Source organism: Cololabis saira, chromosome 15, assembly GCF_033807715.1.
Source record: "Cololabis saira isolate AMF1-May2022 chromosome 15, fColSai1.1, whole genome shotgun sequence".
In the NCBI taxonomy this organism is placed as follows: Eukaryota; Metazoa; Chordata; class Actinopteri; order Beloniformes; family Belonidae; genus Cololabis; species Cololabis saira.
The window spans coordinates 36322791-36349302 of NC_084601.1; the positions used below are offsets into that span (position 1 = coordinate 36322791).

General features: G+C 37.3%; 1 protein-coding gene across 2 annotated transcripts in view; it reads left to right on the plus strand.

Annotated features, from left to right (window-relative positions):
• chd4a (chromodomain helicase DNA binding protein 4a) overlaps positions 1-24451 on the plus strand; it is a 58117-nt gene extending 33666 nt beyond the window's left edge. The window contains exons 20-41 of one of the 2 annotated variants that reach the window (XM_061741454.1): positions 428-569; positions 751-882; positions 2670-2787; positions 2897-3021; positions 3113-3205; positions 4628-4772; positions 4866-5035; positions 7279-7453; positions 7637-7726; positions 8764-8855; positions 8985-9118; positions 11294-11438; positions 11923-12076; positions 13838-13947; positions 14031-14274; positions 15394-15456; positions 15531-15749; positions 17409-17517; positions 18390-18522; positions 20946-21141; positions 22098-22267; positions 24127-24451. In XM_061741454.1, the coding sequence (XP_061597438.1) occupies positions 428-569; positions 751-882; positions 2670-2787; positions 2897-3021; positions 3113-3205; positions 4628-4772; positions 4866-5035; positions 7279-7453; positions 7637-7726; positions 8764-8855; positions 8985-9118; positions 11294-11438; positions 11923-12076; positions 13838-13947; positions 14031-14274; positions 15394-15456; positions 15531-15749; positions 17409-17517; positions 18390-18522; positions 20946-21141; positions 22098-22267; positions 24127-24141 (2974 nt within the window). In that variant the 3' untranslated portion in view covers positions 24142-24451. Of the gene's footprint in view, positions 1-427; positions 570-750; positions 883-2669; positions 2788-2896; positions 3022-3112; positions 3206-4627; positions 4773-4865; positions 5036-7275; positions 7454-7636; positions 7727-8763; positions 8856-8984; positions 9119-11293; positions 11439-11922; positions 12077-13837; positions 13948-14030; positions 14275-15393; positions 15457-15530; positions 15750-17408; positions 17518-18389; positions 18523-20945; positions 21142-22097; positions 22268-24126 lie in introns of both variants that reach the window. The other variant, XM_061741453.1, reaches the window with a different exon arrangement.
• The last annotated feature ends 2061 nt before the right edge of the window (positions 24452-26512 follow it).

Consider the following 26512-nt stretch of genomic DNA (forward strand, 5'->3'; position numbering starts at 1 on the left):
GAGAATAAAGTCATAATAATATGATAAAGTCGTAATATTTTGATTATAAAGTCGTGATATTACGAGAATAAAGTCGTAATATTAAATATATTATAAATATAACTTCACAAGATGCTCAATATTCCTCATTTTAACACAGGGAGAAGAAGCTCTTCCTGTTAGAGTTCTCATAAATACTCAATACTAAGAAATCAAATGATTGAGACCAATTTTTTTTATTTATTTTTTCTCTTTTTTGAGCCAGGCTGTAAATATGTTTATTTCTGCTCTAAAGTTGGGGTCAATAAAAATGGCCTCACTTTTGCGGCCAGACTTTAGCGGCGTCGAGGTCGAGGAAACGCAACAGATCGTAGTTCCACATCGACCTCAATCCTGTAGTCTGATGGTTGGAGCTCGCTTGTAAATTGTTTGCATCTTCTGTTTTCAGAAAGTACTACAAATTCATCCTGACGAAAAACTTTGAGGCCCTGAACACAAAAGGAGGAGGCAACCAGGTTTCACTGCTCAACGTCGTCATGGACCTCAAGAAATGCTGCAACCACCCCTACCTCTTCCCTGCAGCTGCTATGGTACGACCCGACCTCCGGAAACAGAGACTCTGGCCATGATTTCAGTTACAAAACGCTGTCTTTTGTGCACACAAAGATTTACCAATTCAAGATTCATCAGGACAGATTTCTATTTCTTGGATTCAACCACAGGCAAAGCTTCTCTGCAGTAACTTCATGTTTTATTGGTCACTCCCAACAGGACGCTCCAAAGATGCCCAACGGGATGTACGATGGGAGCGCGCTCACTAAATCCTCTGGAAAGCTGACCCTGCTGCAGAAGATGATGAGGAAGCTGAAGGAGGGAGGACATCGAGTGCTCGTCTTTTCTCAGGTGAGACTCCTGACTGTTGTGTTAGAAGTAGAGTTGTCCCGATCAGGATTTTTTAGCTCCCGATCACTTGAGTTTGAGTTTCTGTCGATCCCGATTTTTCCCGATCCGATCACTTTTTTTGGCTCCCGATACATTTCTGATACTTTTTCCTGATCGGATACATTTTGGCAATTAATCAAAAAAAAGAAAAGAGGACTAAAACTCAAATTATCCCGTTTCTTTTCTTGTCCATTGGAGAACAACATGGACATTTATTTCAACAAAGCTTATCAGCTCTGGTGCCACAAAATGTAAAAACATGAAATTGTAAACGGGTCAATGACGAATAAGGATTTTCAACAGGTCAATTTTTTGAGTTTCTTGTCAAGATGAATTGGCACTAGCCTTAAAAAAGGTCATGTGGTGCAACCATGATTCATATTAAAATAAATTAATTTCCTTAACATCTTGACATCTTTTTTTCTACAAGTTTTCAGTATTATACAAAAATGGTTGTTTTTTTAATGGTCCCGCCACATGATATTTCATAAAATGGGCATAATCAGTCAAACTTTGTTTGTATATTATGATGGAAATATAAATAAAAATGTGTTGCACTCTTATACACTACAAGACATTTCAGAAATCACGCCAGATAGGGCAGAAGATTGATTTAAAAACATTTAAAGTGATTCCAAAAAAAGTTTTCAAAACAAGAGTCCTGGTCGGACGGTCGCACCACATGACATTTTGACGCTTAAAACGACAACAAAATCCCAGATAACTAGTATTTTTTGTAAAATTCAAGTGAGTCCATATGTGGGACAGGTTGGTCATATATATTGTATTTTCTTATCCATTTAAACCTTTTTTGAATTGAAAAAAAATCTGTTTTTCAGAAAATATAGGCGTCACGTCATTGACCCAAACTAAAACAAAAAGTGCAGAATAGTGCAATAACAAAAATAAATAAATTTAACTTCAAAAGAGGTAGTTGAATGACATCCAGTCAAACTCACAAACACAAGAAAATTAAAATACTTTTTGGTTTAACCTTAGTGCAACATTCTGAATGGATGAAATGAAGCAGCAGCTTAATGAACATGAACAGATAGAACATTTCACAATTTAAACCATGTTAGTTTCACTTACTTCGTCGGCCGGAAGTGACGTTAAATGCAACGACATATAAAACGATTTAATATATATTAAAAACATTAATAACTAGGTTTGTCCCAATACATTTTTGGCCGATACCGATGTTTTGAAAATGCCGTGATCGGGCCCGATCGATCGGGACAACACTAGTTAAAACTAGGGCTGTTCGATTAATCGATTTTAAATCGTAATCGCGATTATGTAATTAGAACGATGTTAAAACGTGAAACTCGTAAAATCGATTTTTCACTTTTTAAAAAAAAAACATTTTTATTTAATTGGAAATATAACTTACTGTATGTTTGCAAGTGCTGATTTGCAGATTTTTTTATTTTATTTTTTTTTTTTTTTCAGAGATAAATATTTTATTATATTTTTTTCAACTTTTTTTCAACTTATTTTACAGAGTTTTGCACTTTATTCATTCATTTTGGGGCAAATGTTCAATAAAAAAACAGCATATTTGAAATCATTTCTTTGCCTTTTGTCAATTCACAAAATAATCGTAATCGGATTTTGAGAGAAAAAAATCGAGATTTTATTTTTGGGCAAAATCGAACAGCCCTAGTTAAAACCTACATTTGTTTTTATGTCTTTCTTATATATTTATTTATTGTAAAACATTCTGTGATATCCGCTCTTTTCTGCAGATGACCAAGATGTTAGATTTACTGGAAGACTTCCTAGAGAACGAGGGCTACAAGTACGAGAGGATAGACGGAGGAATCACTGGAGGGATGAGGCAAGAAGCTATCGACCGTTTCAATGGTGAGATCAAAGACACAAGGCACCGTTAGCTTTTATTTCTTTCTTTATTCTTATCTCCTGTTGCGTTCCCTGAATCTGGGAGTTTCTAAACTTGGTTTTTGTCCCTCAGCTCCCGGCGCGCAACAGTTTGCCTTCCTGCTGTCGACGAGGGCCGGCGGTCTGGGCATCAACCTGGCCACGGCCGACACCGTCGTCATCTACGACTCAGACTGGAATCCTCACAACGACATCCAGGTGGAGCGCCCTGGCTTGTTTTGGGATTTACAAAAGAACTTTAAATGTAGTTTTTCCTGTGATATTCATAGTTTTTGCCTCTGGTGTCCAGGCCTTCAGCAGAGCTCATCGTATCGGTCAGAACAAGAAGGTGATGATCTACCGCTTCGTCACCAAGGCGTCCGTGGAGGAGAGGATTACTCAGGTGAAAAAGGAAACAAAGCACACGAGATTTTAGCCCCTTTTTGCTGACTAGGGTTAATTACTTCCTGTAAATGTTTAAGAGCTGACTGAAATGAAACATCTTGTTTTTTTAACGAGGTCTGCAACTATAAAATGTACTGTTTTAAGACTTTGACTTGTGACAGATTTCCTTTTCGTCAGAGGTGTCAAAAGTATTCACATTCATTACTCAGGTAAAAGTATAGATACTAGAGTTTAAAAATACTCCTGTTGAAGTATCAACTCAAGTTTTTTACTCAAGTAAAAGTATAAAAGTACTGCTTTCAAAGCTACTTAAAGTGTAAAAGTAAAAGTAATGTAAGGGGGAAAAAAGCCATTAAGGACAAAAGCCATTGAAAATTAATGTATCTTAGTATAATGTAAATATATTAAAGAACCATATATGTGTACTATTGAGCATTAACATGTGTTTCAGAGAGCAGGAGATATGATGACTAGCTGCCTATAAGTATTGTAATGGTGCAAAAAGTCAAACTTCAGAGGCATGTTATCATTTATCCTAACCTTTATTGGAATGTTACGACGGAGTATTAGGGCCAAACTAAAAAAAAAAAAAAATGGAAATTACGAGAATAAAGTCATAATAATATGAGAATAAAGTCATAAAATTACGAGAATAAAGACACAATATTACCAGAATAAAGTCGTAATATTTTGAGAATAAAGTCGTAATATTTTGAGAATAAAGTCGTAATATTAAATATATTATAAATATATAAATATAACTTCACAAGATGCTCAATATTCCTCATTTTAACACAGGGAGAAGATGCTCTTCCTGTTAGAGGTCTCATAAATTACGACTTTATTCTCATAAATTACGACTTTATTCTCGTAATATTACGACTTTATTCTCGTAATATTACGACTTTATTCTCGTAATATTACGACTTTATTCTCGTAATATTACGACATTATTCTCATAATATTACGACTTTATTCTATTACGACTTTATTCTCGCAACATTTTGACTTTATTCTCACAATTTCCTATATATTTTTTTGTCTTAGTTTGGCCTTAATACTCCGTCGTAGAATGTACATCCAAGTTTAGTTGCAGGAATCTGAGGGAATGGATTCAAGAACAAAACTGGACAAGAACATCTGAAACAACCACAACCAAATTCACTCTATCCGGATGGAGCAATTTAACTGGATAGTTTTTATTTAAAGGCCCAAATGAAATAGAGTAACGAGGCTGTTTTTAAAATGTAAGGAGTAAAAAGTACAGATAATGCATAAAAATGTAAGGAGTAAAAGTAAAAAGTCGTCTGGAAAAATAATGACTCCAGTGAAGTATAGATAACCAAAATTTCTACTTAAGTAAGGTAACAAAGTATTTTTACTTTGTTAACACGCTTTTTGTTGCGTTTTTCTGCTCCAGGTTGCCAAGAAGAAGATGATGCTGACTCACCTGGTGGTCCGGCCCGGTCTCGGGTCCAAGACCGGCTCCATGTCCAAACAAGAGTTAGACGACATCCTCAAGTTTGGAACAGAGCAGCTCTTCAAAGATGAACTCAGTGAAGGAGGTGAGGAAAGGCTCATTTTCACATTCACACAACGCTGTGAAAAGGGCCCGTGAAAGAGAGCCGTGTTTATACGTTTTTTGTTTTTGTGTCAAGGTGAGAGCAAAGAGGAGGACAGCAGCGTCATTCACTACGATGACAAAGCCATCGACCGGCTGCTGGACAGGAACCAGACAGATACGGACGAACCGGAGCTGCAGAGCATGAACGAATACCTGAGCTCCTTCAAAGTGGCTCAGTACGTGGTCAAAGACGAGGAGGAGGAGGTGAGTTCTGTCGCCGCCGCGCCGGGTTCCTGCACTTAGGGGCTGGGCGATATGGACCAAAAGTCATATCTCGATATTTTCTAGCTGAATGGCGATACTTGATATATATCTCGATATTTTTTTCTGTGCCATAATTGGGGTTTCCCCCAAAGCATTATAGCATAGCATCTCTGTTAGCTTCATTTTTTCTGAGGCAAACCCTTAAAAAAACAGTCAGTTTTAATACAAAGCCTCGTGCCAAATGTCATACAGGTTCCTTTATTAACAGAGATCTGCACAATACCAAAATGTATAAAACAAATGAAATAAAAATAAACTGCCTGCATATATAGAATAAAAATGCTTCTTGAATAAAATAAAACAAATATCCCTTTCCTGCATAACAATTAAATTAAAATACACTGTGCTATTAATACAATGTAGACGGTAACAGGCAGACTTTTCCACTGAGGTTGACTGAGGTTTATTGTGCAAATAACAAAACATTTGTGCAAATCTCAAATAAAACATTCAAGTCAATTTGTCACAAAATAAGCTATATCAAAATCATAAAAAATAATGTTAGTTTTTTTTAAATTCTTTTTTAAATCGATATAAACAATATTGTCTCCTACCATATCGCGTTTGAAAATATATCAATATATATTAAAATCTCGATATGTCGCCCAGCCCTACCTGCACTCCACCCCGTTTCTTACTAGGGCTGCAACTAACGACTATTTTAATAGTCTACTAGTCACCGACTATTGAAACGATTAGTCGACTAATCGGATAATTAGTAATTTTTTAAAAAATTTAGTATGAGGTTGCTTTAATTATGTGGCAAATGATAATAAACACAAGAAAGATGGAACTAGAGCCCTGCTATAGCTGGACTGTTTTCTACATCCTGCTATAGCGGTAGGGCTGGGCGATATATCGAGATTTTAATATATATCTATATATTTTCAAACGCGATATGGTACGAGACAATATCGTTTATATCGATTTAAAAAAAATAAAATAATAATAATTTTTTTTTAATGATTTTGATATAGCTTATTTTGTGACAAATTGACTTGACTGTTTTATTTGAGATTTGCACAAATGTTTTGTTATTTGAACAACTGTCAACCTCAGTGGAAAAGTCTGCCTGTTACTGTCTACATTGTATTAATTGCACAGTGTATTTTAATTTAATTGTTATGCAGGAAAGGGATATTTGTTTTACTTTATTCAAGAAGCATTTTTATTCTATATATGCAGGCAGTTTATTTTTTTTTCATTTGTTTTATACATTTTGATATTGTGCAGACCTCTGTTAATAAAGGAACCTGTGTGACATTTGGCACGAGGCTTTGTATTAAAACTGACTGTTTTTTTAAGGGTTTGCCTCAGAAAAAATGAAGCTAACAGAGATGCTAACAGAGATGCTAACAGAGATGCTATGCTATAATGCTTTGGGGGAAACCCCAATTATGTCACTGAAAAATATTGATATATATCGAGTATCGCCATTCAGATAGAAAATATCGAGATATGACTTTTGGTCCATATCGCCCAGCCCTATATAGCGGGAGGGTTTTCTTCATCCTGCTCCCGCCCGCATCCGCAAAACTCTGAGAATTCATGCCCTCACGGCGCACAATAATAGAGATGCATTGATCTTGTGTCTTCTCCTGTCCCGCAAGAAAAATGTCCAGACAAATCTATCTGATTTAATGTTAACATGATCATTGCGGAGTTTGATGGATAATTGACAGTTCATAGGTCACCTGACTGAAAGTTAGATGCAAATCCATCATTGCATCAATTATGTGATTTGAGGTTATAGCAACGAGAGTAGCTGTGAGTGGCTCAAATAACACTAATAAATAACATGAAACAAATTAATTTAACAAATAAAATAGGCTTAATATCTTACCAAGACGATTCCGTTTCGTTCAGCACTCCGACGTGCTTTCTCTTCAAATGCATTACCGACGTGCTCCCGTGAAAAGCAGTTCGGCTTTGCAAACCTTGCAAGTCATCTTTTTATTCGCCGTATCGAGGCTAAAATGCTCCCAAACCTTTGAAGTTTTATTTCCTGCAGCTGCTGAGACGCGATCATGCATGCGCGACTCTGCAGAGATGGTATTGAAGTGAGACGCCTCACTCGTTGGAAAAACACGTCTGGAGACAATTGTCGACAATGGAAAGTTTTGTCGACAGATCGTTGCAGCCCCATTTCTTACTGACTCGTTCTTCTGTCCGTGGCTCAGGAGGAGGAGGTGCAGCGCGAGATCATCAAGCAGGAGGAGAGCGTGGACCCCGACTACTGGGAGAAGCTGCTGCGGCATCACTACGAGCAGCAGCAGGAGGATCTGGCACGAAACCTGGGCAAAGGCAAACGCATCCGCAAGCAGGTCAACTACAACGACGGCTCGCAAGAAGACAGAGGTAACTTTATATTTCTACTTCTGTGCCTTCATCAGCTGATGCTGCAGCGTTTGTAGTTGTTACAATAGTAAAATTGTACGTGACTTTTATGTATGATACATGAATATGTAGGTTGAATAATTTACATAAATCCAAAGTTCTGAAATAAGTTAACTCTTCCTTTTTTTCTTTTTACATTAAAAGCTGATTGGCAGGACGATCAATCGGACGGCCAGTCGGATTACTCTGTAGCGTCTGAGGAGGGAGACGAGGACTTCGATGAGAGATCAGAAGGTAAGAACTTAGGTTTTAAAACGTATATCTGGATAAACAAAACCAGTTTAGTTTATAGTTTAGACAAGGAAAGAAGTGTCATTTTAATTTTGTCTTTTTCAAGGTACACAGAAAGGAAAGAGGAAAAAAAACAATAATAAAATAAAAAATGATAGTAACAATCATAACATAACTTCCTGGGGGAGATGTAATATTTTGCCATTCTTTTCTTTCCCTTCTTTAAGGGCATGGCTGGGATTTGACCTTAAATGTAAACCATTTTTGCCACTTTTGAGCAAAATCCCTTCCTCTAATTCTCAAACAAAAAGTCAATTTTTCCATGGCGTATATTTCTTCAACAATGTCTAGCCATTGTTTCCGCGCTGGGGGATCACTTCTCATCCAGAGTCTCGTCAGGGCCTTCAGAAGTGTCATTTTTAATTTGTAGAAGTCTTTTTTTTTTTTTTTTTTTTTTTGTTCTTTTTTCTTTTTTAATTACAGAATGTAAGATTTAAAAACCTACTTTTTTTCCATTTTTATTCTACACTGTAAAAGCTCAGCGGTAGCTTCATGATGATCCCCACAGAAAACAAGCATATTGAGTTTTTTTTTTTTTTTTGTTTAATTTCAGGTCAGAGCTTTTAATTTATTTATTTATTTATTTATTTATTTTTTTTTTTTTTTTGAAATTCTCTTTTTATTTAGAACAGCAGTATTCCAACTTACACATTTATGCATTCAATCTTTAAACTTAAATGATTCTGACCCTACTGTCCTCCAGGCATTTTTTATGAACAGTAATTGAAAACTAACAGAAAAATAAAAAATAAAAATAAAGAAAATAAAAATAAAAACCAGGGAGCGCACCCATGTTTACAGTCATTACATCACATAAAAAAAATAGTTCACATGAAATCGGATGTGATTGGTTTCACATACTCCGTCCATTTGGACCAGATCTTATAAAAGTTTTCTTTCTAAGCATATTGAGTTGTAGTGCCGTAGCAGACCCCGGCCTGCTGCCGTCAGAATAATAAAGTGGTGTTTCCTGTCTGCAGCGAACTCCCGCAGGCCCAACAGGAAGGGCCTGAGGAACGACAAAGACAAGCCGCTGCCCCCCCTGCTGGCCAGGGTGGGAGGCAACATCGAGGTGAGACGTCCTGCTCTTCCCCCAACACAAACGTCACGTCTGCACCGTCCTTGTTAACGTCATACCAGACAATATTCACGCTGAAATGCCCGTATTAAAGGTGTCTTTCCCTCTCCTGGCGGGTCCCAGGTGCTGGGTTTCAATTCTCGGCAGAGGAAAGCCTTCCTGAACGCAGTGATGCGTTACGGGATGCCTCCCCAAGACGCCTTCACCACCCAGTGGCTGGTCCGAGACCTGCGGGGGAAATCTGAGAAGGAATTCAAGTAAGGTCCAGTCCCAATCCCCCCCCTAGTCCTAATTTTCAGCACTAACCCTAAATTTTGCGCGTTCCCGTGAGGGTAGTGGTGTCCCGATTCCTCTTTTCATCTAGGGCTAGTGGACATAACGAGGGCTAGTGCTTATGAATCTAGCCCTTCACAGCGAGGGATTTCAGATTCTGACTCGCTGACCGAGGGCTAGAAAAATTTCCCAGAATGCTTTACGTCATCATTTGCAGACTGAATCAAACAAAAAAAAACATGGCGGACATTTCTTATTTTTTTGTGAATAAAATCAATATTTTGAGTTAGTTTCTGCATAAAAATGCATTTTGATTACATTTCTAGCGAGAAATATATATTTTACTTTCATAATATTCACTCGGTGAACGTACAGGACTGTCTCAGAAAATTAGAATATTGTGATAAAGTCCTTTATTTTCTGTAATGCAATTTTAAAAAAAAAAAAAAAAAAAAAAACACGTCATACATTCTGGATTCATTACAAATCAACTGAAATATTGCAAGCCTTTTATTATTTTAATATTGCTGATCATGGCTTGCAGCTTAATCTGCGTCGCTCACCTGAAAACCCGAGTCAAAGGCTGTGAGGTTTTAGCTGTGAAGTGTCATAGGTGTTTAATAGATGAGATCAGAAACTTCCTGGTTCAGACATCCACGTTAAGGGCTTAGTATAGTGATGTTTAAAATAATTTTGATTATTATATAGTGGGTAGTTTTGATTAGGGCTGGAGTTGATTGATAGGTTTGAACTAAAAAGTGGGGAAAAAATATTATTCTGTAATGTTTTTTTGTCCTCTTATGACCCGAAAGGTAGTAAATTTATTCCTCGTGTTTTTGTTGACCTTTAAGAAAAATAGAAATGTTATTATTTTTATTTTTTTTATCATTTAAAGGACTAATACAGCAAAAATGGTGCCCAAAAAATGTAGGGAAATTTTACCTGAATTGATTCAAAAAAAGAGACCATAATGACGTCCATGGGTTAATCTGAGTGTGAACCACAACACCATTACTTCTGTTGTTGCTGAAATTCAAACCATCAAACAATGAAATGCTTCCCACAAAAATGTGTTTTAGCAGGATTTCCACATGAATCTGAGGATGTGACACTGGAATAAGTGATTCGGTAAACAGAGCATCCTCAATAATGTCTTTTTAACAAGGGGGTTTGTAGATCATAACGTTCTTCTACAAGACAGTTGTGCTTGTTTTTGTTTCCATTATCCTTGTTCTTCACCTCTAAACTACTTCCATCTGCTTCCGTTTCTCCCACTAAAGCTTCTTCACGCCGGCGTGTTTAGATAGTTTAGTCCAAACAAATGGTTTTTTGTTGTATAACGGCTCTTTAAGATTGTTGCTCATATTATATCACATATGGAACTGTGGAGACTCTGTGGAAACAGTTTGGAGCAGGAAATGAAACAAAGTACTAACATAAATCTGTTTTAAAAAAATTATTTATAAACAGGTATATGGAAGAGGAAATGGGTTAACGAGGAGTGTGAGAATCAAATAAAATAGGGAAAAATTGTATATTATACTTGCTTAAGATATGTTTAGATATTTATGTGGATATTTATGTAGTATATATTATATGTTGAGAGGGATAGTTATAATTATGTAATATATGTTATATATTTGTTGGGTATTTAGCATATATATATATATATATATATATATATATATATATATATATATATATATATTTTATAGGGATGTTTATATAGTGTATATTTATATAATATTTTCTAGATATTGATATAATTATGTAATTTATATTTTCTATATACTTATATGGATAATTATGTAATAATAGGCATGGGTACGTAGTATTTTTATATAGACTATATTTATATGGATATTGTGTAGATATAATGATAATAATAATAATAATAATAGCAATAATGTAAATTCATAGTGTTATAAAGGGGTAGGAACTAGGAAAAAGTGTAAACTTCTTCCTACTCCTTTTTTTTGAACATATGTGAATATGAAGATAAACCGGTAAATGTTTATTTTTATTTTTACTTTCATTTTTATATACATGTTCGAAATAAAAATGCATTAATTCTGAAGGAAAACCCGGTAACTCGGGTTTTCTTCTCTAATGTGGTTTCACGTTTTCTAAACAGCATTTTTCTCCTCTCCCCTGTCCAGAGCCTACGTCTCTCTGTTCATGCGTCACCTCTGTGAACCCGGCGCCGACGGGGCCGAGACGTTCGCCGACGGCGTCCCCAGAGAAGGGTTGTCACGGCAACACGTGCTCACCCGCATCGGGGTTATGTCCCTTATTCGCAAAAAGGTAAACAAAAACAACTGCTGTGCAAAAACTCAAAATCATAACAACAATATTTGTCTTATTTCTAGTTAAAATGTCTCATTTTTAATCCAAAAAAAATCTCATTCCAATTAAAACAAGACTCATCACTGGAAAAAACAACAATTTTCACCTGTTTCAAGTAGATTTTCACTTAAAATAAGTAGAAAAATTTGCCAGTGGAACAAGATTTTTTTGCTTGTAATGAGAAGATAAATCTTGTCCCACTGGCAGATTTTTCTACTTATTTCAAGTGAAAATTTACTTGAAACAGGTGAAAATTGTCAAATAACAAGTTATTTTTCTGGTGATGACTCTTGTTTTAAGTGTAATGAGATTTTTTGACTAAGAATGAGACATTTTAACTCGATATAAGACAAATATTCCTGGTAAGATTTAGAGTTTTTGCAGTGTAAGAGGGCTGAATTAAAGCTGAATCCCACTAACTAACTCTGCTCTGCTCCTGCAGGTCCAGGAGTTCGAGCACGTCAACGGCCAGTGGTCGATGCCCTGGATGGCCGAGCTGGAGGAGAACAAGAGAGCTCCGGGTCAGCCCGACTCGCCCGGGAAAACGCCGTCCACCGGCACGCCGGCCGACACGCAGCCCAACACCCCGGCCCCAGGTACGATCCTGCAGGAAAAAAAAAAAAAATTTCCAGGGCTGTACGCTTCCTTTTTTGAATGGTAGCACTGGTGCTAGCAAGTTAAAAAATTTTAGTAGCACAAATAAAAATTTACTAGCACACCCGGGTGGACAGTTAGTAGGGGTGTAACGATACACTAATCTCACGATACAATACGATATTATAGCAGTATTTTTTTAACAACCTTGAATGAGGAACATATGACTGGAAAAAATTGTCTTTTATTTGAAAGACACAAAATACAAAACAATGCTGTGCATTTGCCCTATTGTTACAGTTTGTAATGCTTTATAACTGTTTAAGTTTTAAAGAGAAAGCCAGGCCAACCATTTTCCACAAACTGAACTAAAAGTAAATGTCAGGTTTGCATTATGCATCTTCAGTTTCATACAAGTACAAATATTTTGCCACAAACTGAATAGTTTCTCTCATGTATGATTTGACTTTTTTCTTTTCCAGAAATTTAACAACTAAAATTAAATAAAAGTAAATGAATACATACAATTTTACATCATAAAACAGATTGATTCATGCTCATCTTATAAGTGTAAGAGGAGATTTATTTTTGTTAAGAAGGTTATTTTGGTAATTCAGGGTTCATTATGTTATAAATATATTCTTTATATTCTGATGTAAATCAGGGACTATAATGACACTAGTCAGTTTATCTGTAGTGATTAGTCTGTTTTAGATTGGGCGGAGTGATACGCCACAGTACGGCACTAGGTGCTGTGTTGATGTTCTAAAATCCTACGCTGTTGAGGGACATTAAAGTACACTGGAACTCAGCAGAAGTTGTCCCCGTGTTTATCCTACTCACGACCAGAAAAAGGTTTAATTTAATAAGGTAAGGCTTAATGCTACACCAGACTTAAAAGTTCAGAGCTCAAAACCCCGCTGATCGGGACCGCAAAAAGGTACTACTTTCTTCTGAGCGGAGGAAGATTTTGGTCCGCGTGTCGAGGCGCGGTCGCCACGCGCGGTCGGATCATGGATGTATTAATAGCCTTTCCACACGGCGCCCCGGCCGTATGGTCGCGAAAATACGGTATTTATATATGAAATGTCAGAATAGGTAATTTTTTTGATGACACCCCGGTTGAGAAAGGCTGATGTAGGTCAAGAGACATTCATATTGATTCTCACACTTTTTTTAACATGACCCCAGCGCAACTCACTCGCACAAATGCGAGTGGATACATATTTCTCTTCGCACCGGATGATTTTTATTCGCAAATGCGATGAAAACTGTCGCACTGTACAGCCCTGTTTTCTCCCTTAATGATAACATTTAGTAATAACAGCCTATAAGGTAGATTTTAAAATTGATCAATAAATATTTCGTCTAGAAAAGTCTTGCGCATTCTCACGTGTGACCTGCCTATCATGCAGATCAGTTGTTATTACAGTTATATTAGATTACTATACAACATATACTACATTATGTTGCTGGTATATCAGTGTGTGTTTAAACAAATGTTTTTGTATAAAACCATAATTGTCATTAGATTTCCACTGTAGTGACTTTTTTACATAGTTTTATTCCTATATTTCATTCATACGTTGATGTTTTAGAGGTCATGTATAATCATGGAAAAGTATTGGTATAAATGTGTATGAACCCTGTCCTATATAAGAGCATTATAATTATATATAACACTGCCGGGTTTTGAGAAAATGAAAAGCTTTTAGGTGAACCTTATAGCGCTGAAAATACATGAAATCCGTCTGTGTTTGTAGTTGAAGATTCCTCAAAGACTGACGAGGCGGCTAAAGACGGAGAGAAGGAGGCGAAGAAGGAGACGGAGGCGGAGAAGAACGGCAAAGATCCAGTCAAGGCCAACGACGAGGTAAAGACGGTGCATTTCTGGTGACGTGAGGGGGAAAAGTGGGACGTTTCTAAGATTGATGGAGTTCTGATTTTTCCTTCCAGGTCATCGCCATCCCGGACGACGACGAGAAGAGTCCGGCCGCAGAGGAGGAGAAGAACGGCCCGGTTGCCATGGAGACGGACAAACCGAGCAACGGCGAGGCCGACGGCGTGAAGGAGAAGGAAAGTGAGAAGGAGGGAGGAGGAGAGAAGAAGAGTCCGGAAGGAGGAGAGGAAGCCAAGGTGGTGCCGTCAGAGGACAAGACGGAGGCGTCGGAGGTCAAACCTGTCGCCTCGGAGGTCAAAGGTAAAAAAAACTCTTTTAAACCTTTTTAAATCCCTTAAAAATCTAAATGTGGACACACTGCAAAAACTCAAAATCTTACCAGGAATATTTCTTATTTTTAGTTCAAATGTCTCATTTTTAGTCAAAAAATTACACTTAAAACAAGAGTCATTACCAGAAAAATAACTTATTTGACAATTTTCACCTGTTTCAAGTAGATTTTCACTTGAAATAAGTAAGAAAATCTGCCAGTGGGACAAGATTTATCTTCTCATTACAAGCAAAAAAAATATTGTTCCACTGGCAGATTTTTCTACTTATTTTAAATGTAAATTTACTTGAAACAGGTGAAAATTGTAGTTTTTTCCAGTGATGAGTCTTGTTTTAAGTGTAATGAGATTTTTTTTTTACTAAAAATGAGACATTTTAACTACAAATAAGACATATATTCTTAAGATTTTGAGTTTTTGCAGTGCAGTTTTCATGTCGCAATATTTAAGCCCTTTAACTGAAATGAATCCAAATTAGGGTTTTAATTTTCCAGTTATTCGTGTTCTTTAGTAGGTTTTACATTTCAACTCTGATTAAATATGATGTCAAGAGTTTTATCAGATTAGACTTCTATCAGAAACAATCTGCACACTGCAAAAACACAATTTTAACAAGAATATTTGTCTTATTTCTAGTTAAAATGTCTCATTTTAGTAAAAAAATCTCATTACACTTAAAATAAGACTCATCACGGGAAAAAAACAACAATTTTCACCTGTTTCAAGTAGATTTTTACTTAAAATAAGTAGAAAAATCTGCCAGTGGAACAAGATTTTTTTGCTTGTAATGAGAAGATTAATCTTGTCCCACTGGCAGATTTTTCTACTTATTTCAAGTGAAAACTTACTTGAAACAGGTGAAAATGATCAAATAAGTTATTTTTCTGGTAATGACTCTTGTTTTAAGTGTAATGAGATTTTTTGACTAAAAATTAGACATTTTATCTAGAAATAAGACAAATATTCCTGGTAAGATTTTGAGTTTTTGCAGTGCAGAAACGCATACGAAGCTGGTGGCGTGTAATTGTTAATCTGCAGGAAATGCAATGAGCTTTTAAGTCTTAACTTTGTGCTGTGTTTTTCTGTTCAGTGGAGGAAAAGAAAGAAGAGAAGACAGAAGTTATGGACACCACTCCTGCAGAGGACAAGAAAGGTACGAGACACTCTTCTCAAACGTTCTGCACGGCTGGTTTGAGCGGCGCGCTGATGCCGAGTGGTCGTTTACAGACGTGAAGGAGGAGAAGGAGGTGCCGAAGCCGGAGGACGCCACCAAACTGCAGAACGGAGACGGCAGCAAAGAGGGCGCGGCCTCGGCCTCGGCCCCGGCCGCCCCCCCGACCCCCGTCACCGCCGCCGCTGCTGCTGCTGCCGCCAGCGGAGTCAGCGAGGAGAAGAAGAAAGCCAAGACTCGCTTCATGTTCAACATCGCAGACGGAGGATTCACAGGTGCTCGCACTCGCCGAACCGTCGCTCCTTTAACCCAGTGGTCCCCAACCCCCGGGCCGTGGGTCATCTGGTACCGGGCCGCACAGAAAGAAAAAATAATTTCTGTGGCCCCGACTGATGATGGATGACTCTCAAACTGATGGTTCACAATGTTTTTATTCCTTGGATGTAAAATAAATACACTGCAAACACACCGTAAGAGCTATAAAGGAATAAAATAGTTAGACTTTCTACATTCATAAAAGTTTCATTTAACTTAAATACAGACCGACGCAGCTGCTCGGTCGGTTAAAACAGCTACCGTTAACCACAATACATGAGTAACCGTGGCAACCAAACTCAAGCTGGACATAAATATGGTATAAAATTTGCACAAATCTTTATCAGCAGGTGCTTTTTGTGTCAGTTAGGCTCCACTTTAGCATTCCCGACACTAGTTTAGTCTTGCAGACACACTTTCTACTGCCGTTAAACTTTTACCGTTAAAGTCCGAAGCGCCGGATGTTGACGAGGTCTCGGCGAGACGCCTTCAAAATAAAATCACTAAATATCGGTCTCCTTAATATATAACAAAAAATAAAAGCCTGGCTTTAAATTACGTTAATGAGAAAACAAACAAAACACATTTATAGAAATACTCATATTAAAGGTAATTTACAATTTCCATTATTTTATTTTTTCGAAAATGATGTTTTATTATTATTACTATAGAGAAAATACCAGTTTTTAGTGCCGATCTAGTCATTTTATTTAGTTTTTATCAACTACACCTTTTAGATTGGGCAGTGAAAATATTGTCAGACATTAAACCGGTCCGCGGTTCAGAAAAGGTTGGAGACCACTGCATTAACCCTTTAAGACCGGCCGGAGCGCCGGCGCTCCCGTTCGCATTTTGATTTTCAAAATGTATGTACAATTACAACCAAATAAAACAGAGCAGTAATTCTTTTTGTATCTTAAACAGGAAAAGTTTCACTTACATATCTTGCATTTAGTGTCCCAGAGTTTTAATCCATTAAATCGTTTGGGAAAAAATCCCATAATAATCCAGTAATATTGCCGAAATCTTTATAATTGACATTGCTGGTTATTTATGGATCCGGTACGTGTTCACAGCTCGTCCTACGTTAACGTACGTTGACACGAACGTCATCACGTTGTCAGCGTGTCGTCAGGTTGGAGTTTTCCACTTCCCGCGAAAAGGGAAGTGACGTAATTCCCCGGGAAACTAGTCTGTTTGAATTTGCGCTCTTATTTGCACTTTTTATCAGATCTTCACAAAAGATTACTTAATTCCAAATAGATTTCCTCTGGTTTGAAAAGCTTCTGCGTTACTTTTTTCCATTGACAATTTTGAGGGATCTAGTTATGGGATTTCTGTATTTAGAAAAATATGTGTAAAATTTAAAAACAATTAACATTTTTTTGGTAGTTATTTGCACTTTTTAGCAATTTATTTAGTTAGTGTGGACTTGTAACATACAGATTATTAAAGATTGGCTTATATGGGTTGTTTTAATGCATAGCAAATAAAAATACTCCATAAAATGGCAGTATAGCGTGCATAAATGTAAAAATATGCTTAGGACTTGTTCTATGTTCGGTCATAAAGGGTTGTGTTTACTGAATCACTCATCTCTTTTGTCCGTGTCTCTTCAGAGCTCCACTCGTTGTGGCAGAATGAGGAACGTGCTGCCACCGTCACCAAGAAAACCAACGAGATCTGGCACCGTCGCCATGACTACTGGCTGCTGGCCGGCATCATACAGTATCCTTTTCCTGCCCGAGAGATCAGTTGTAACTAAACCTGAAGATCCCATAAAGTGGTGAAAGCAGCACACCAAAAAATGTAGATGCAAGACAGATTCAGTTAAAAACATCCATCTTTATTGTGAACGCTCGGTTGTAACTGTTCAGGTTTATTTTATTTTTATTTTAGTAGTTTGCACACAATAAAAGTAACACTTGCAATCAAAATAGTAAAACAAATGTGACAGGAGAGGTCAAAAAGCCAACAGGCTTATGCAGCGAAACCTTCCCTCAATTTAGGAAGTAAAACACAACAAGACGAAAACTATAAACAAAAAACAAAGGTTAGACTACATACAGTAGTTACAGATCATCAACACACACAAAAATAATCAACAAAAAAAAAAAAAAATCAACAAAAAACTTTTTTTAATTAACATTTTTTAAATGTGAATTAAATGAGATTATAAATTTCTTTTAAAAATCTCTAGAGAAGCAGAGCTTTTGATAATGTGAGATTTGGAGTTCCATATCTGTAAACCACGATATCTGAGGGAAAACTGTCCGTGTTTAGTTTTATAAAAAGGAAGATGAAGATGATTAACCTGTCTAGTATTATATGAATGCATTTGAGAATTATATTTGAAAAAATTACTAAGCGATAGTGGTAAAGAAAAAGGCAAAAACATATGTTTGTATAAAAACACACATATCTGATGAATATTTGTCATATACTGAAAGAATTTTAAGTTTTCTGAACAGAGGAGTAGAGGGTTCCGTAGAGTTAGAAAAAGTTGCCAGTCTTACAAATGGTTTTATCTGAGACCGCCGGTCCCGGTGAACCGTCGTGCTGAGGTTCCTGTTGTTCTCCTTGACCGTCGCCTGCTCCAGACACGGCTACGCCCGCTGGCAGGACATCCAGAACGACGCCCGGTTCGCCATCCTCAACGAGCCTTTTAAAGGAGAGATGAACCGGGGGAACTTCCTGGAAATCAAGAACAAGTTCCTCGCCAGACGATTCAAGGTAAAGAGTTAACGAAGCAGCAGCGTTGAGGATTGAAATGACCCGAGCTCATCCAGCCTGTTGGGTTTATTTCTTCTGTTATCGATGCATTCCTGTTGTTTCCCTGATAACTGCTGCAGAAAAGGCTGCAGGTGTCTGTCTTGTAAAGTTGCTTTCGTCAACGAAAATTATAAGTAAATATCGTCGTCAACGAACCGTCACTGCAAAAACTCAAAATCTTAACAAGAATATTTGTCTTATTTCTAGTCAAAAAAATCTCATTACACTTAAAACAAGACTCATCACTGGAAAAAAACAACAATTTCCACCTGTTTCAAGTAAATTTTCACTTAAAATAAGTAGAAACATCTGCCAGTGGAACAAGATTTATCTTCTCATTACAAGCAAAAAAATCTTGTTCCACTGACAGATTTTTTTTACTTATTTTAAGTGAAAATCTACTTGAAACAGGTGAAAATTGTTGCTTTTTCCAGTGAAAATTTTCTTGAAACAGGTGAAAATTGTCAAATAAGTTATTTTTCTGGTAATGACTCTTGTTTTAAGTGTAATAGTGTAATTTTTTGACTAAAAATGAGACATTTTAACTAGAAATAAGACAAATATTCCCGGTACGATTTTGAGTTTCTGCAGTGTATTACCACCTGAGGAAAAGGAGACGCAACGAAAATGCTGGTCATGTGATGATAACGATAATGCAATATCGTAGAGGAATAAAAACCAGACCAAAATGTAGATTACAAAATAAAAACTGCTAAAATGTGTCTTCATTTTCGTTGACCAAAACGAGACAAAATGTTCTAGTTTTGGTTCTATTATACCCCTTTTACACCAAGCTGGTTCCAGGGCTGGTTCTGGGCTAGAGCCAGAGTTAGCACCAGTTCTTTGGTTTTACACAGCCTAAGCGCCGGCTCCTGGCTCTCAAAACGGGTGCTACGCCAGCCCCTTTGAGCTGCTGGGCCAGCTCAAAGAACCAGTTACGCTGGGGGCTGGGGGCGGTGTTACTGAACAACCAGAGCAGAGTAAACACGGAAAGGCGCCGTTTTTAAACAACATAGCGTTGAAGACGGTGGTTAAGTTAGTAGACTCTTTTATTATTACATCCATTTATTTAATAATGGATGTAAAACAGAAGCAGCAGTGGTCTACGGTACAATCCACCAACAGTAACGTCTGCGGGCTCCGTGCCGCCGATGCAGCGGCGCAGCCTCGCGTCCGAGCCCGCGGGGGAGCGTTCCAGCCACGGGACGCGAGGCTGCGGAGCCCGCTGAAGCAGCACAGCTCCATCCATTTATTTCATAAAAATTCCCGGCCCGCGGGGACGCCTCCCAGCCCGCCGTTCAGGTTCCGCCGCGTTACACCAACGCAGAGCCTACGGCGGAGCTCCTGAGGAGAGGAGAGGAGCTGCTGTCCCCCGGGGCTGCTGGCTTTCGAGTCAAATTTGTTAACAGGCCTTATTTGGATAAACTGAGCCCAGGTTGGGGATCTTAAAGGGTTACTTTACCTGAAAAAAATATTAAAACTTAATAAAGTGCCATATTAACAGCGCTACAGCAGGAATTAAAACAGCTTTTAACTGTCGGCTTCCTCATATGGTGTGACGATCGACGCAGAGCCTACGGCGTAGGTTACGCGGCGACGGGCACCGTACACCGTACCTTACGCCGTAGGCTCTGCGTCGATTTAACGCGGAACCATAAATCAGCTCCGGAGCCCGCAGTCAGCCAGAAATTCCGAAATTTTCAGAGCAAATTTCTTAACAGGCGTTATTTGGATAAACCGAGCCCAGGTTGGGGATCTTAAAGGGTTACTTTACCTGAAAAAATATTAAAACTTAATAAAGTGCCATATTAACAGTGCTACAGCTGAAATTAAAACAGCTTTTGGCTCTCAGCTTCCTGATCAGGGTGGGGATGAAAACGAGGGGGCGTGGTGACGTGATGACGTGGCTCTCTGGCCAGCTCCTGGCCAGCACCAGCTGTGTAAAAGCAAACGGTTCTTACTTAGAACCAACCGCGAACCGGCTCTAGCACCAGCCCTGGAACCAGCTTGGTGTAAAAGGGGTATTATAGATGGCAGTGCCTCTCTAGTCTGGAACAGACTCTGGATACAGGATGGAAGGAGATGCTTGTGTGTCTTGTACATTAGGAGTGCAGTGTTTAATTCAACTATATCAATTAATTTTAAGGATTTGAGGTCAATAATACATTCATACTGTGTAATTTTTGCGCAATCTTGTCATTTTGCTTGTGACCACCACTAGAGTAAACCTAAAAGAAATCAGATATAAGCATTTGGAAACTCATTTTACCACAAAAACAAAACTGGAGGAGTAAAACCCCGGACCGCCCAGCGAGTCCCAGCTCTCGTATCCTGCTCACCTTTTCCAGCCCTGACCTGTTTTTACGCCTGTGTCTCGTCTGCAGCTGCTGGAGCAGGCGCTGGTGATCGAGGAGCAGCTGCGTCGCGCTGCCTACCTGAACATGTCGGAGGACCCGTCCCACCCCTCCATGGCCCTCAACACGCGCTTCAGCGAGGTGGAGTGTCTGGCCGAGTCGCACCAGCACCTCAGCAAGGAGTCCATGTCCGGGAACAAGCCGGCCAACGCCGTCCTGCACAAAGGTGAGAAACTCCCCGGAGAACTGCAGAAACTCCAAATCTGACCAGGAAGATTGGTCTTATTTCTAGTTAAAATGTCTCATTTTTAGTACAAAAAAACTCATTTCACTTAAAACAAGAGTCATCACCAGAAAAATAACTTATTTGACAATTTTCACCTGTTTCAAGTAAATTTTCACTTGAAATAAGTAGAAAAATCTGCCAGTGGGACAAGATTTATCTTCTCATTACAAGCAAAAAAATCTTGTTCCACTGGCAGATTTTTCTACTTATTTTAAGTGAAAATCTACTTGAAATAGGTGAAAATTGTTGACGGTTATCTTAGTGATGAAATATCACTTTAAAACCAACCCCCCCCCCCCCCAAAAAAAAGTACACTAAATATCAAGTGATTCTAAAGAAAAAAGTAACTCAATCTAACACAGTACTTTGTAGAAAAGGACGTACACTGCAAAAACTTCAAATTTTACCAGGAATATTTGTCTTATTTCTAGTTAAAATGTCTCATTTTTAGTCAAAAAATCTCATTACACTTAAAACAAGAGTCATCACTGGAAAAAAACAACAGTTTTCACCTGTTTCAAGTAGATTTTCACTTGAAATAAGTAGAAAAATCTCCCAGTGGAACAAGATTTATCTTCTCATTACAAGCAAAAAAATCTTGTTCCACTGGCAGATTTTTCTACTTATTTTAAGTGAAAATCTACTAGAAACAGGTGAAAATTGTTGTTTTTTCCAGTGATGAGTCTTGTTTTAAATGTAATGAGATTTTTTTGACTAAAAATTTGACTTTTTAACTAGAAATAAGACAAATATTTAAGATTTTGAGTTTTAGCAGTGCAAATGTTAAATGTATTTTTGTGAATGTACGGCATCGTAGCATGGAAGTCTGATGAAATGTTGCCGGATGAAAGCGCCATGAATCGGACTGTTAATGGTGTTTCCTGTCCGGGTGTCAGTGCTGAAGCAGCTGGAGGAGCTGCTGAGTGACATGAAGGCCGACGTCACCCGCCTCCCGGCAACCATCGCCCGGATACCGCCGGTTGCCGTGCGACTCCAGATGTCGGAGAGGAACATCCTGAGCCGGCTGGCGAGCCGAGGCCCCGACACACAGGCACAGGCACAGCAGGTCACTACACCTTTCTGTGATTAATCACTAACGTTTGCTACTTAGATGAATTGAAATGTTAATATTTCATTTATTTTTTATTTATTCCTATCATGGAAATATGCAAACCAGAAAAAACAAACGAGTAAAATAACAACAACACAATCATCAACTAAAGCGTACGCATTTAAAGCATACGCATATATTATAAATCTTAACTATTTCGTCGATACATTGCCGTTTTTTTTCTCTTTACATTTTTTTTTAAACTGAAATATGTTTATACAGCCCTTTTTAAATCATCATGTAATGAATTCCATAATTTAATTCCAACAACAGAAACACTTGTCTGCTTTAAAGTAGTTCGGGCAAATAGATGTTTAAAACAAAATTTTCTTCAGCTATCTTCATTATTTGAACTGAAAGTAAACATGTATTGTAAGTTTTCTGGCAATGCTTTACATTTAGCTGTTACATGATTGTGAGTGTCTGTAACTTAACCAAATCATCAAGGTTCAGTAATCTTGATTCAATAAATAATCTGTTGGTGTGTTCTCTGTAATGCGTATTGTAAATACCGTATTTTCTGGACTATAAGCCGCTACTTTTTTCATAGGTTTTGAACCGTGCAGCTTATACAAAGGTGCGGCTATTCTGTGGATTTTTCTTCCACCGCTCTGGGCGCTCTAACCGGAATTAGAATCAAAACTAAGACAAAATAAATGCAAAGAAGAATACGCTACTTCTTCTTTAGCAGATAGAAGTAGAAGCAGATTTCAAACAGATAAATAGATAAATAAATACCGGTTATTTTCTCTTGGTTCTGTCCCGTTTTAATCAGCAAAGTTGCTGCCGTGTTAAAAGACACTGTTATGAAAGGATCTATTTAGGTACAAACATGTACATCATTTACAGTTCAAAATGTTTCTGTACATGTAGTAAATATCTAATCTAGCAACATAAATATCTGCGGCTTGTATATCTTTTTTTTATAATTTTTTTTAAAAAAATAAGCAGGTGCGGCTTATAGTCCAGGAAATACGGTAACTCTAAGTCAGGGGTCGGCAACCCAAAATGTTGAAAGAGCCATATTGGACCAAAAACACAAAAAACAAATATGTCTGGAGCCGCAAAAAATGAAAAGTCTTGTATTAGAATGAAGGCAAATGGCGAAATGCGAAATGTTGAGGAAAAAAGTGTAAATGTTGAGGAAAAAAGTCAAAATGTCGAGAAAAAATTCGAAATGTCAAGAAAAAAGTAAAAATGTCGAGAAACAAGTAAAAATTGAGAGAAAAAAGTCAAAATTTTGGGAGAAAAGTCAAAATGTCAAGAAAAAAGTAAAAATGTAGAGGAAAAAAGTTTAAATGTCGAGATTAATGTTTAAGTACAATCTCGAGAAAAAAGTGTAAATGTTGAGAAAAAATTCGAAATGTCGAGAAAAAAGTGTAAATGTTGAGAAAAAATTCGAAATGTCGAGAAAAAAGTGTAAATGTTGAGAAAAAATTCAAAATGTTGAGGAAAAAACGCAAAAATTTTGAGAGAAAAGTCAAAATGTTGAGAAAAAAGTGGAAATGTCAAGAAAAAAGTGGAAATGTCGAGAAAAAAGTCGAAAGGACAAAGGAAGAAAAAAAGAGGAAGAAGGAAAAAAAAAAGAGAAAAAAGTCAAACATTTTTGAAAAAGCTCCAGGAGCCACTAGGGCGGCGCTAAAGAGCCGCGGGTTGCCGACCCCTGCTCTAAGTGCTCTTTTCTGTAGTAGAAATAAAGGATTCATATTAGTTGGATATGTGTTGCCCCAGACTCAGAATATAACTTGAGGTAAAAACAAAAAGCTGCTCGGACGCATCTCTAATTTTACCGTCTTCCATTTTTCCTCGTCCAGATGTCGCAGCAATAGACTAAGAAGTCTCTAACCCGGAACCTCCTCCTCCTCCACGTCAACATTCCTGACTGGTGCAGCCAAATGACGGACAGTTCAAGCTGAAGCCACGCCCAGTTCAACCCCCGCCCCAAAACAGACTTTACAGTTTTGTTGGAGGATCAAACGTCCTCCGGAAATGACCACCGGAAAATGAGGCTGTGGACAGAAAGGCTATTTTATTTTTTATTTTTTTTCTTTCCTTTTTTCAGTTTCTTTATTAATATTATTGATATAATGTTATTATGATGGTTTTTTTGGGACCTGAATGAATAAAAAAAAAAAAAAACGAAAAGGGGTTTTGTCATTTCACAACAGGTGGTACATAATGTTTGTGTCCAGAAACGACTCTGTTTCTGTACGACGTTGCTGTCGTGGAGGAATATTTGTCTTATTTCTAGTTAAAATGTCTCATTTTTAGTCAAAAAAAACTAATTACACTTAAAACAAGACACATTTTAGCAGTTTTTATTTTGTAATCAACATTTTGGTCTGGTTATTATTCCTCTACGATATTGCATTATATATTATCGTTATGGTCACATGACCAGCATTTTCGTTGCGTCTCCTTTTCCTCAGGTGGTAAAGCACTGCAAAATCTCAAAATCTTACCAGGAATATTTGTCTTATTTCTAGTTAAAATGTCTAATTTTTAGTTAAAAAAAAAAAACTCATTACACTTTAAACAAGTCATTACCAGAAAAATAACTTATTTGACAATTTCCACCTGTTTCAAGTAAATTTTCACTTGAAATAAGTTGAAAAATCTGCCAGTGGGACAAGATTTATCTTCTCATTACAAGCTAAAAAATCTTGTTCCACTGGCAGATTTTTCAACTTATTTCAAGTGAAAATTTACTTGAAACAGGTGGAAATTGTCAAATAAGTTATTTTTCTGGTAATGACTTGTTTAAAGTGTAATGAGTTTTTTTTTTTTAACTAAAAATTAGACATTTTAACTAGAAATAAGACAAAAAAAAAAATAACCAAAAATCTCATTACACTTAAAAACAAGACTCATCACTGGAAAAAGCAACAATTTTCACCTGTTTCAAGTAGATTTTCACTTAAAATAAGTAAAAAAATCTGTCAGTGGAACAAGATTGTTTTGCTTGTAATGAGAAGATAAATCTTGTCCCACTGGCAGATTTTTCTACTTATTTCAAGTGAAAATTTACCTAAAACAGGTGAAAATTCTCAAATTTTTCTGGTGTTTATTTTTCTGGTAATGACTCTTGTTTAAAGTGTAATGATTTTTTTTGACTAAAAATTAGACACTTTAACTAGAAATAAGACAAATATTCTTAAGATTTTGAGTTTTTGCAGTGTGGAGCAGCGGAGACTCATTCTCTGGAGTGACGAATCACGCTTCTCCATCTGACAATCTGATGGACGGGTCTGGGTTTGGTACTGGTCTGACTGCATTGTGACAAGTGTAAAGTTTGGTGGAGGGGGGATTATGGTGTGGGCTTGTTTTTCAGGAGCTGGGCTTGACCCCTTAGTTCCAGTGAAAGGAAACTCTGAATGCATCAGCGTACCAAGACATTTTGGACAACTCCATGCTCCCAAGCTTGTGGGAACAGTTTGGAGCTGGCCCTCCCTCTTCCAACATGACTGCACAAATCCAGGTCCATAAAGACATGGATGACTGGCCTCAGAGTCCTGACCTCAACCCCATAAACACCCTGGGATGAATCAGAGCGGAGACTGAGAGCCTTCTCGTTCAACATCAGTGCAACCTCACAATTGCACTTCTGGAACAAGTGCATTTATTTATAAACACACTTCTAAACCTTGTGGAACAGCCTCCCCAGAAGAGTTGAAGCTTAAATTCTTAAAGTCAAGGCAGGTGAGTGGATACTTTTGGCAATATACATGACTGTCTCAGAAAATTAGAATATTGTGATTTTCTGTAATGCAATTACAAAAACTAAAATGTCATACATTCTGGATTCATTACAAATCAACTGAAATATTGCAATGCTTTTATTATTTTAATATTGCTGATCATGGTTTACAGTTTAAGAAAACTCAAATATCCTATCTAAAAAAAATTAAATATTCTGGGAATCTTAATCTTAAACTGTAAACCATGATCAGCAATATTAAAATAATAAAAGGCTTGCAATATTTCAGTTGATTTGTAATGAATCCAGAATGTATGACATTTTTGTTTTTTTAATTGCATTACAGAAAATAAAGAACTTTATCACAATATTCTAATTTTCTGAGACAGTCCTGTAGTGTATTTCCTGGGGACAATAGGACACCAATCTGAAAATGTAACTGAAAGAATTCAAGAGGAACATTTGCACATTCACAGACAAAGAGAGGCCTTGGATTGGGGAAA